At 40.3% G+C, this 12,743-nt stretch overlaps 1 protein-coding gene across 17 annotated transcripts in view; it reads left to right on the top strand.

Moving 5' to 3' along the window:
- ptprf (protein tyrosine phosphatase receptor type F) overlaps window positions 1–12,743 on the top strand; it is a 654,269-nt gene that overhangs the window by 273,480 nt on the left and 368,046 nt on the right. For all 17 annotated transcript variants that reach the window (XM_062979663.1, XM_062979673.1, XM_062979678.1 and 14 more), the window contains exon 3: window positions 783–942. In XM_062979663.1, the coding sequence (XP_062835733.1) occupies window positions 861–942 (82 nt within the window). In that variant the 5' untranslated portion in view covers window positions 783–860. The remainder of the gene's footprint in view (window positions 1–782; window positions 943–12,743) is intronic.

The following is a 12,743-nucleotide window of genomic DNA, read 5'->3' as shown; positions in this document are numbered from 1 at the left end:
TAAAATAAATGGCCATTTTAGCAAATGGATAACATAATAAAAGTATGCATACTTGCCTGTTATACCTTGTAGTTTGATAGTTGATATAAAAAAAACCTTTCAGTTAACAGGAACAATGTTCTTAACAAATTAATTTAGCATTTTACTTTTTTAAAGTTGCAATGGATGTTGGATTTTAAGTTTCCTGGATTTTGTATTTTCTGCAATCTTAAAAGAGATGGAACTAGACTGGATCTTGTTTGAAGCTCAGATGGTTCTAGAAGAGTTCATTCTTGAAAACAAGGCTTTGTTTTTTGTAATGCAGTTACAATAAATATCCAATCTGAAATGTAAAAATGTAGTTTGCTTGTGATAACCTTGCCTCAAACATATTTATTCCATATGATAAACAAGAATAAAAAGTTCCTCTGACAGAAACCCTGCTACTTCCAGGTTTACCCTTAAAATACCTTTTCCCTACTCATATGAAAAATGTACAGAGATACCTTTCTCTCATGTTATGTAACTGGGGGGAACCTCTTGTGTGAAGAGGCTCTTACTTGTATAAATTGTCTGAAGACTTGTCAAAAGCAAAGAACCTCAAGATACAGTATTTACTATGAAAAAAAGTTTTTTTCATGGAGAAGATCATCAGAAATAAAAGAAAGGGTAACATAAAATCCATTCCTCTTTTTGTTTTTTATTTTACTTCTAGCATAATGTAAGCAGCAATATGGGAAAACTCATCTTCTTATTTGGCATGTTCGGGATCTGACACTTTTATTTCTTCTTTTGATTTACAGGAATAAATCTGCATCTTGTGACGCTGGATGTATTGACTGCTTGCCTTGGAGTAAAGGTGACTTTCTCCACTTTGGAATATGGTGCCTAACTTCCGCATCTCAGTATTAGTTGTGCCAGCAGTAGTTCTGTGCTGCTTGATGTCATCAATGGAGGCTGATAGTAAGTAGCACTTGGATTGGAATATTTTATGACAGAGAATGTTTTTAAGCTGCCTTTTATCATCAGAAGTTAAACTGTCTTAAAGTATTAGACACAACAGAAGGGAAAGTTTGTAGGTCATTACTTTCCAGCATGTGGGCTGCTGGAAAACAGGTCACAAAAGTATAGCCGTATACTGAATTGCTTTCCATTATCAAATTTCAGTTCTTAGGTGTAAGAGTGGGCAGTTTGTGGTTTTCTATAGGGTCCTGGTTTTGTTTCATTTTTTAAAACATACAACTCCTACTCCTTTTTTCTGTTTTTGGCTTTAGTATTGATTGCACCCTTAAAGAAGTATTCTGTGTTTCATGAGTTTTTATAGGTGTATTCTCTTTACTATTTTATACATAAGCTAAAAAGAACCAACTATTGTAATTCCTTCTTACTTGGAGAGTGCTCTTGTCTATATACATTTCCTATTGTGGGGATACATATTTAAAACTGATCCAATTGAAGGGAAAAGGATGAGCACCCATTTTTAAACTAAGCTGACCCTTACAGTCAGCTTTTTGTACTGTTTCATGATGGATTTTTATAAGGATGTTTTAGTATTTTGTTTTATTTTCTACCACTTTCCCATTTAGTGTTTTAACATCTTTTTTCACTTTCAGATGCTAACTATGTATCACACTAATCTGCTCAGAACTCATCCCATCAGGTTTCAGTAATCCCTATTTTATCACTTTTGCTTTGCTGTGTTAAGAGTTTAAGTTCATCTTATCTATTTCTCATGTCCTATGTATTAGAAACATCTAAAACCATGGGGTATTCCCCTTAGTTGGTTATTTAAGATCTTCCCCTTCCCCCACTGTTAAGTCCTTGTACTATTTACCCAGTTCTCTGTACACCATTTGGGATATTATCTTCAGCAGTTTTACTCCTGCCCTCAAGAAGACTGTTTAAACTCAGATTTGTGAGATTCCTACCAACTATTGTGAGAAATCCATTTTCGTGAAACTGTAGATCATAGTCTAAAAAGCCAAATCTTTCCCAACAGCACCATTTGTAGAGCCAGTTGTTCACCTCCATTATTTTTTTGCTACCTTCCTAGGCTATGTCCTTTAACTGGGAGGAGAGATAAGTGTTAGTCTGCACATCAAGATTCTTCAGCTTCCTACCTAGAGCCTCATAGTGATGTCCTTAAGGCTGTATCTTGCAGTGTTGTTGGTTGCCAGGTGGATTAAAAGGAAATGGTAACGGTCAATCGGTTTGACTAGTCTTGTCAGCCTCTTTGTTACATCATGGATTTTTACTCAGGGAGGCTGCATATCTCTCGAGTTTCCAACTTACTGCAGGGGTAGCTATCCACATCTTCTAGTAAGAATGCAAACATACCACAGTTGTTGTAGGTCCCTACAACAACTCCCACACCATCCATATTCAATAGTATTAAATAGTGACTAAAATAGGACTCTTGGCCTCCCACTCAAAACTAAATGCTTATTTTCTTGCCTGTTTGCCAAGTTCCAGGGACTGAGGCTGCAGCCATATAAAGAGCTAGTAGCTGCTAGCTCCTTCCCCAACGAAGTGTCTGACTCACGTCTTCTCGGTAGATGTTCTGCCTCCTGAGAGAAGCTGGGCCTAAAAACAAAGGAACAGTAGAACACTGGTGAATACACAATCAAACCTTCACTCAGCTCACACAAACCATCAGCCTTAACTCAACCAACAAAGCTCACTGAAACACAATAGAATACTAATGAACTAATCAGTTCCCTCCCAGTTCATACAAACAAACAGCCTTGCCCCCAACAGCCTATATCTGCAGAGTTCTGTGTACAAGCTTTTCCAAGCAACCTGAGCTTCCAACCTGCTGATACCATGTTCATGTGCATGTTGTTCACATATTTCAGACCAGTATTAATCATGCATATAGTGTCTTCTTTCTAGCTCCATTAGGATAGGAAATTCTTATGATTTTTAATCACTACACGTAATCAGTCTAGGATAATTTAAGTGTGCACTACTGGCTTCCTCCCAGAAGAGGAAGTGTACAGGAAGACAGATGGGGTGAATGAGAGGGAGGATAGTGTTTCCTCCCCTCCACACCTTTCTGGGCTAATTGGCCGTTGCTGCAATTTTCTGCATGATTTGATTTTTGTTTGCAGTTACCACTAAGGTTTACAAGTTCAGGAATTACATTATTCTAACTCTCATGTTCTCCTTTTGTTGTGAAAGATTTTCATATTTAATTTTATATCCCCCCCCCCCCCAAATCATACCAGAAGTAAAACAACAGAGGATTCAGATGTCATCCCTTAAGGTGCAAGGGCATCACTAGGTGACTGCAGCTCTTTTCTGCTTTCTCAATTAGACATATCAACACTACAAATATTTTCTGGAGCTGAAATAGTGAATAATCACATTGTGAAACCTTCTGAGACCAGTAGTTAATATATCATCAGTTTAAATGGGTGAATGTGTATTTTTTTTCTTAGCCCTTTGTTCAAACACTTTTTCCCAGGGCTGATGCACAATAATAATATATTTTCTAGATACAGATATATCCCTTTGTTGGAAAAACATTTTTTGTATTAATTGTCCTACATATTTTTAAAAAAACAAGGTGTCCATATTTGTTTTCCATCTTAGCCATGTAGCCATAATAGAATACTTCTTAACCTCTATTTTTTGTATAATAGTGCACATATTTTTGGGTGGAACCAATAGCATATCTTAATGATCCTGAAACATGTTGAGGAAATACAAATCTGGGACCCCCCCCCCCCCAAACACACACACACACACACACACACACACACACACACACACACACTTTCAGTATTCTTGGACAGACATCCAGGAATTATGTTAAGATCTGGTTGACCTTGTATCCTTAGATCGTATAAATCAGTGCAGGACTTTGTTGCTCATGATGGGTGGTTTGCAGTTGAAATATGCATCTAAATTCCAGTTTTTCCCTCATCCATCCTCACTGGTGCTCTTCATAACAAGGTGATATCATTCAGAGCAAATTGGTTTGAATCACTGCATTAGGGGGACAAAATGGAAGTGCATCAGCTGCAATTGGCAGCACTACTGAATGTTGGCAATTTCATTTTTCCTTGCTGTCTATGTGACAGGCAGGAATCACAGCAATCAAATGCCCAGTTAAGTGCTGATGCTACCTGGAGATGGAAATTGTGTGTTTATAGAAAAGACAAATTCATTGAAAAATCCTGCAGTTGTAGCTGTTGGTTTTGTGCAACAGAAATACAAAACAATTACTAAGAGGTAGAATCTAGAGAAGGATTGATTGACCATTCATTGTATCTATTTATTTTAATTTGGAGTCAGGTATTTGCATTGTTGATGAGAATACATAATTCATATAAACATGACACCACCTACCCAGTTTGCAAAAGGCATTCCCTCTATTACTCTGGAGCCACCAAAAGTACTATAGGAGTGTCAAGCTCTTTTAATATCTGCTAACTGTTTTGGGGGTTTTTTCCATTATAAGGCAATAGTGCAGAATAGACCTATAATTGACCTAAGTCCCTTGGCTTTGTGAGAGAATTGTGTGCTGAAAAGGAGCATAATTGATAATGCAGCAGGATGTGCATGGATCAATTGTGCTGAATGTATCTGAAAACAGATTTCTGTGACGGATCACAACCCAGGGTATCTCAGTCTGAAAATCTGTTTTGTTGTTGCTGCAGCAGTTTTTGGTGCTGCTGCTCTAGCTTCTTGCTAATTACGCAGCTGTGCCTATAGAGAGACATTGCAGGGTGAGATAAAACAGATTGTTGAACTGCCGTTTAGTGAGACTGGCACTAAATATGGGATAAATATGAACAGTCATAGAACTGAGTTTGCAAGATAATCTTGAAAGATCACTTTTTTAGAGCAGAGGATAGCTTGTGGATTACGCTGCTGTAAAAAGCATATGAGGATAAGCCACATATTTGAAAACAAATATCTTTGTCAAAATGGCATAATCACTACTAAGGAAGAAAAAAAGAGGGTGAAGTCTGAGCTGGTGCTAACTCAAGCCTTTTTTTAAATTACAGAAACTAATTGCATTGAATGCTCTCAAATTTTAATCTGCAGAATATATGAACAAAAAAACCCTACTAAATTTCCCCTGATCCGACTGTTCCTCTCTGAGTGACCCTAGTTGCATTACAGCATTTTAGAAGCGATCCAGGATGGTTGTTCTACACTTTCTCCCTCAGCTTCTTCATGTTTGTCTTTTATGCGACCTCTCTGCTTCCCCTTCTGTCAGCTCTTGACTGTGCAAGGGAAAATAGCTTTGCAGATTTCATTTAATGTTTATTTCAATTGTCAAGGAAAAAATACTCTTCCCAGGCTTCTGGAATATATTGCTTACTAAAACTCCAAACACTGCAAATCTTTCTCTGAAAACTGGGAAATGAAAATCCATTCCTTCAGGCAGAGGACGATGTTGCTGTTGTGTGTTTTTCTCCTCTTTATTAGTCTTTGCATTTCAGGTTGTGGGCATGGCTTCCATTAGCTGGGGGCAGGGCTGGCTGACCTACCTAAGCTGCCTTTTCCATGACAAGTAAGTTTCAGATTATCTCAAACAGAATTTCAAACCCTCTGAAGAAGAAAAAAGCCACATCGGAAATGACCTTGCATGATGGAGGATCAAAAGTGGAGCTTATATATATATGGAGGTGTGAAGTGACATAGGATATGCTCAATTACCTCCATTTGACTTCTTGACATTTGGAGAACAACTGTGTTTCTTTGGCGAAAGAGCACAGATGGGGTTTCCCTAAAGAGAGCAGTCCTGTCACAGCATTTATGCTACAGAATCTGTGGTTTATATTAATTCCTTTCCAAATGCCTTTTTTGAAGATTTTTTTTGTACAGTATACAGCATATGATTTCACCTCCACAGCATCTACCTAAAATGCCAAGGAGGTTGGCAGATGATCAAAACATATCTTCTCTTAAGTTGTAGGGCATGGAGTAGACCACATTGTCAATTATAGTTCTGATGTTCTGTTCTTCATCATGTTTCTCTGGTTCACATTGGCTTCTGGGGCTTCATAGGCAATGAGATTTTCCAGCAGTGGTGGATAGCTTTGAGAAAGAGTAATACTGAGCCCTTACCTCTCTGTAGTCTTCCAGTTTCCGCCACCACCATATACATGTATTTTTTTTTAAAAAAAACATTGATGGAATTTTCTTACTAGTGTCTCTGAATTACATCTAATTAAGCGTGGCTGTCAGCATTATATCCCAGAGATGTATTTGTCTTCAAGTTAAAGGACAGAAGCAATTATAAAGCAAAATAAAATGTAAATAGCAGAGTGGGTTTTATTTTTGCAACTCAGTTGGGGAATAAATGTATATGCCATGGCCTACTTTCTCTGAAATCTTCACATTATTTAAGTTTTACCTATTACTGTCTATGTAATGTGTTTTTCCAGGCTTCTCTATGTCATACTCAGCTACTATAGTACAGAAACATTTAATCTGAGATGACACATGTGTACCATAGGTTTTGGTTTTTATTATTGTGTCAGAAGCGACTTGAGAACATACTGCAAGTCGCTTCTGGTGTGGGGGAATTGGCCATCTACAGGGTCGTTGCCCAGGGGTCACCCGGATGTGTTGCTGGGAGGCTTCTCTCATGTCCCCGCAAGCTAGAGCTGAGAGACAGGAGCTCACTCCATCTCACGGATTCAAACCAGCAACCTTCAGATCAGCAACCCAGCCTTCAGGTCAGCAGTTAAGCTGGCACAAGGGTTTAACCCATTGCGCCATCACGACCCCATTGTGCCATAGGTGCTGAAATAATATACAATCACTGGGGTGAGGTAATAGCATCTCATCAGGGCTTGGAAAGAATATATTCTAAGCAATATTACCTGTAATGCGTTACTTTGGGGCGTAATGACGTAACATTCCTTTTTGTGCACTAACATAATAACTGGTAGCATAATGCAGTAAGTAGCACTGTTAATTTGTGTGTGTAACAATGCAACGTTGACTTCTGACTAGGACATGAGTGGCTGCTTTTGGCCATCTCTATAAGATTGCCATGATAGATTTTTTAAAAAGTTATTTTTCAGTTAGTAGTAATGACTGAGTGCACTACTACTAAGTAATTCTTGAAATCATGAGTCATGCCAGTAAATGACAGTAAAACACAGGAGTAACAAAAGTAGTATTACATCCTTTGTCTGTGTCTAGTTTTTCTGGCTTTGAGAAGGGAATCTGAGTGTACTTTAAATGTCAGTTTTGGTATACAGGCAGCCCCCAAGTTAACAGACATCCAACTTACATACAGTAGAGTCTCACTTATCCAACCTTCACTTATCCAATGTTCTGGATTATCCAACATAGTCTGCCTCCTGTCCCAGATCCACAGCTCTTTCTCTAGGCAGTAAGGACTTTTTACAGATTTAACTTCTGACAATGTTGATACTGTAAGTTCATTTTATGCAATTCTATCTTTATTTGTAGTCAATTGTTTTAGTAGTCATTGTTTTAGTAGTCAACGTTTTCAATACATTGCAATAGAATCATAGAATCATAGAATCATAGAATAGTAGAGTTGGAAGAGACCTCAAGGGCCATCTAGTCCAACCCCCCGCTAAGAAGCAGGAAATCGCATTCAAAGCACCCCCGACAGATGGCCATCCAGCCTCTGCTTAAAAGCTTCCAAAGAAGGAGCCTCCACCACATTCCGGGGGAGAGAGTTCCACTGCCGAACAGCCCTCACAGTGAGGAAGTTCTTCCTGATGTTCAGGTGGAATCTCCTTTCCTGTAGTTTGAAGCCATTGTTCCGTGTCCTAGTCTGCAGGGCAGCAGAAAATAAGCTTGCTCCCTCCTCCCTATGACTTCCCCTCACATATTTGTACATGGCTATCATGTCTCCTCTCAGCCTTCTCTTCTGCAGGCTAAACATGCCCAGCTCTTTAAGCCTCTCCTCATAGGGCTTGTTCTCCAGACCCTTAATCATTTTAGTCGCCCTCCTCTGGACGCTTTCCAGCTTGTCAGCATCTCCCTTCATCTGCGGTGCCCAAAACTGGACACAGTATTCCAGATGTGGTCTGACCAAGGCAGAATAGAGGGGGAGCATGACTTCCCTGGATCTAGACGTTATTCCCCTATTGATGCAGGCCAAAATCCCATTGGCTTTTTTAGCTGCCGCATCACATTGTAGGCTCATGTTTAACTTGTTGTCCACGAGGACTCCAAGATCTTTTTCGCACACACTGCTGTCAAGCCAGGTGTCCCCCATTCTGTATCTTTGATTTCCATTTTTTCTGCCGAAGTGAAGTATCTTGCATTTGTCCCTGTTGAACTTCATTTTGTTAGTTTTGGCCCATCTCTCTAGTCTGTCAAGATCGTTTTGAATTCTGCTCCTGTCTTCTGGAGTGTTAGCTATCCCTCCGAGTTTGGTGTCATCTGCAAACTTGATGATCGTGCCTTCTAACCCTTCGTCTAAGTCGTTAATAAAGATGTTGAACAGAACCGGGCCCAGGACGGAGCCCTGCGGCACTCCACTTGTCACTTCTTTCCATGATGAAGACGACGCATTGGTGAGCACCCTTTGGGTTCGTTCGCTTAGCCAATTACAGATCCACCTAACCGTAGTTTTGTCTAGTCCACATTTTACTAGTTTGTTTGCCAGAAGGTCGTGGGGGACTTTGTCGAAGGCCTTACTGAAATCTAGATATGCTACATCCACGGCATTCCCTGTATCGACCCAACTCGTAACTCTATCGAAAAAAGAGATCAGATTAGTCTGGCATGACTTGTTTTTGGTAAATCCGTGTTGACTATTAGCAATGACCGCATTTGTTTCTAAGTGTTTGCAGACCACTTCCTTAATGATCTTTTCCAGAATCTTGCCTGGTATTGATGTGAGGCTGACCGGACGGTAATTGTTTGGGTCGTTCTTTTTTCCCTTCTTGAAGATAGGGACCACATTCGCCCTCCTCCAATCTGCTGGGACTTCTCCTGTTCTCCAAGAACTCTCGAAGATGATTGCCAGTGGTTCTGAAATAACTTCCGCTAGTTCCTTCAATACTCTTGAATGTAGCTGATCTGGCCCTGGCGACTTGAATTCGTTTAGAGTGGCCAGGTGTTCCTGGACAACTTGTTTCCCTATTTGGGGTTGGATTTCCCCCAATCCTTCGTCCATTCCATGTTGCTGAGGTTGAAGATGGCTTTCTTTTTGTGAGAACTTCTTTGTTTTGGTTCTAAATTTGTAAATACAGTAATTACTACAAAAGGTTACCATGTATTGAAATGCTTTTTCTGTCAATTCGTTATAAAACAAAATTGTGTTTAATTTGTAAAATCATAACATAATTTGATGTTTAATAGGCTTTTCCTTGATACCTCCTTATTATCCAACGTTTTTGCTTATCCAATGTTCTGCCGGCCTGTTTATGTTGGATAAGCGAGAGTCTACTGTAGTTAAAAACGAGGGTGAGACAACAGAAAGTGAGAGAAATCTACCCCTCGGAAGAGAAATCCACTATTGAAAAGAGTTATCTTGGGGAAAAGGTGTCTCCACTGAAGCTTTATCACCACTCCTTGTTTCCACAACAAGCCACATTTTTCAAACTCCAGTGATCACAGGGACATAAAGGGAATCTTCTGAACAGGGTCACAGACAGCAAAACAAACACCACAGAGGTGTTCACTCCTCCCTATTCTAGCCAAAGTATGTGTGTACACACACGTATACACACACACACACACACACACACACACATTCATTCAGCTGGAGTTACACTTTAACATGTACCTTGTTCAACCTACAAACAATTTCAACTTAAGAACACACATATAGAACCCATCTTGTTCGTAACTTAGGTACTACCTTACTGGCTTGGTCTATGAACCTTGTATGTAACAATCTTAACATGATTATTGAGCAGTTTTGGGAAGAAAGCTTTTAAAAGGCCCAAGTTAAAAAACATTGAGAAAAAAATAATGCAAGGAGAGCCAGAATATATAAAAATGCCTTTCGTAACTGTCAAGGACAAATCAAGCCACCATAGAATAATAACTTCTTGTGTGTAATTGTTTTATATCCACTGTTGACAACAACTGTTCTGTTGAACCAATTTAATCCCCCACCCCACCGCATCCTGTGGTAGAATAGTGCAGAGTTTTTCTCACTCTGTCACAGGCTTTCAACTATCAAAGGTTCATAAAATCATAGAGTTGGAAGACAACACATGGCGATCCTGGACATGGAGAAGTTTGACTTATAGGAGTTTATGTCCATTCTTATAATGTACGTATAGGATTAATTCTGTAATTAAGGATGGATAACAGTCAGAGGTTGGGACTCATTGAACTCTCGGGTAAACTTGGGGAACTACATACCTTTCTACTCACCTGTATCCATGAGGGAGGCTTCTTTTTGCTCTTATGCCACTAAGAAACTGGAAAGGGGCCAAGAAGAGAATTTATGCCTAAAAGAGGTCACTTTCCTGGCCTCCCCTGGGCATAAAAAGGTCTGAGGGTCCCTAAAATTTGGGCAAACTGCCTAATGCCCCCTTTTTGAAATCTGGGTCAGTCTAGGGGCCACAAAAATAAGAGGTCTGAAGGCTTCTCTTTTCTGGCTCCTTCAGTACAATTTTGTTTTATAATAATAATAATAATAATAATAATAATAATAATAATAATAATAATAATAATAATAATAAATTTATTTATACCCCGTCACCATCTCCCCTTGGGAACTCAGGGTGGCTTACATGGGGCGAAGCCCGAACAACATAATTGAACAAAGAAACAACAACATAAATACAATTCTCAGTATAAAAAGATAAAAACAGTAATCTTCTATATCCATAATAAAAGTGAAAACCCATATGTGTGTATGTGGCACGGTTGTCCGCTCATACAGACAGCCTCCGACCTCCACAAACAGACTATAGTTCCCACTGCTAAGGAGCCACCAAGTCACTCCCTTCCACTGACATTGCGGTTACAGCGAGCTCCATGAACATGTAGCCCAAACTCTGCCAATGTCCTCCCCAAACACTATGGCCCACCACCCAAGGAATGCTTTCATTTGGGGACCACTTCATCCTAAATTTTGCATTTTCCTCCACCACAGGCAGGTATCCCAGGGTTCTCCATTGGTGTGAAATTTGCATGACCCTGCCTACTAACCTTCACATCTGTCTGCATAACAAACACAGCAGAACTGAGCAGCAACTAAATTTCCTGGAGTTTGGGAGATTGACTCCACATGGTGGAAGTTGTTGTTCACCCTGCATCAAGTCAGAACACTGTGACTCCTACTGGGGAATTTAGAGGAGTTGTCGTTCACCTACACCCAGAACGCTATGAACCCAAATAATGATGGGTCTGGACCAAACTTGCCATGCATACCTGATATGCCCGGATTTGAATACTGGCGGGTTTTGAGGGGAATTGGCCTGGACATTTGGGAGTAGTAGGTACTGGGATTTATAGTTCACCTACAATTGAACCCTACCCATGATGGATCAGGACCAAACTTGGCACACAGAGTCCCCATAACCAATAGAATATATTGGACAAGTTTGGGGAAAAGGGACTTATAGTTCACCTGCATCCAGAGAAACGAGAAACAGTGACCCCCCCCAACAGACAATGGACCAGGACCAAACTTCGCACAGAGAAGCCTCATACTGCAGGGGTTTGTGGGAATTGGCCTTGATTTTGGGAGTTGTAGTTTACCTGTATCCAAAGACAACTGAACCCAGCCAACGACGTATCTGAACCACATTTGGCACACAGACTCAACATAGCCTACTGTGGATACTGACAGATGTTTCGAGACAATTGCCCCAGGAATCTGGGAGTTGTAGTAGTTCACCCCCATCCAGAGAGCACTGCAGCCAGGCTATGGCCAACCAGTGACAGATCTGGACCACATTTGGTACACAGACCCAAAATGACCAACTTTGAATACTGGCAAAGTTTGGGGAGGATTGACCCATGACTCTGGGAATTGTAGTTCACCCACTCCAAACAGAATACATAACATTCAAAGACAAAAAATGCCTTTTTCAGATAACCCGGGCACCTCCAGGTCCCCAAGCTAGTACAATATAAAACAGGAATATTTTGTGGTGGTTGACTGATATTTACAGGAATATTATAACAGTTAATATCAGTCAACCACAAGGCACAATTCTGTCATCTACATAGGTGGAGAAACTGAAGCAGCTATGCAAGAATAAAATGATGAGTTAAAGTGCATAGATGATAAGGACCTAATAAAATACAAGATAGAAGTATAGTATCATCTGGAGCTGATTATTTAATTATTGTCTCACCAAAGGCCAACCGAAACATCCAAGTCTTTAGTTGTTTCCTGAAGGAGGATAGAGAGGGAGCTAACCTAATTTCCCTGGGGATGGAGTTCCAGAGTCGGGGGGCCATGGCCGAGAAGGCCCTCTCTATCGTTCTCACCAGACGTAATTGTGAGGAAGGTGGAAGTGACAGGAGGGCCTCCCCAGAGGATCCTAGAGATTGCATAGGTTCATAGAGAAGAACGTGTTCACGACGATAGGCAGGTCCCGAACCGTTTAAAGTTTTATAGGTAATAACCTGCACCTTGAATTGGGCCCAGAATATTATTGGCAGCCAGTGGAGCTGCTTGAACAGGGAGGTTGACCGCTCCCTGTAAGCAGCTCCGGTTAATAACCTAGCTGTCGACCATTGTACCAACTGCAATTTCTGGACCATTTTCAAGGGCAGCCCCACGTAGAGACCGTTACAGTAATGCATCCTTGAGGTAACTACAGCGTAGACCACCATAG

Source organism: Anolis carolinensis, chromosome 4 (genome assembly GCF_035594765.1).
Source record: "Anolis carolinensis isolate JA03-04 chromosome 4, rAnoCar3.1.pri, whole genome shotgun sequence".
Classification (NCBI taxonomy): Eukaryota; Metazoa; Chordata; class Lepidosauria; order Squamata; family Dactyloidae; genus Anolis; species Anolis carolinensis.
Note: the sequence above shows the minus strand (reverse complement) of the source record. Positions and strands in the feature narration are given on the sequence as shown.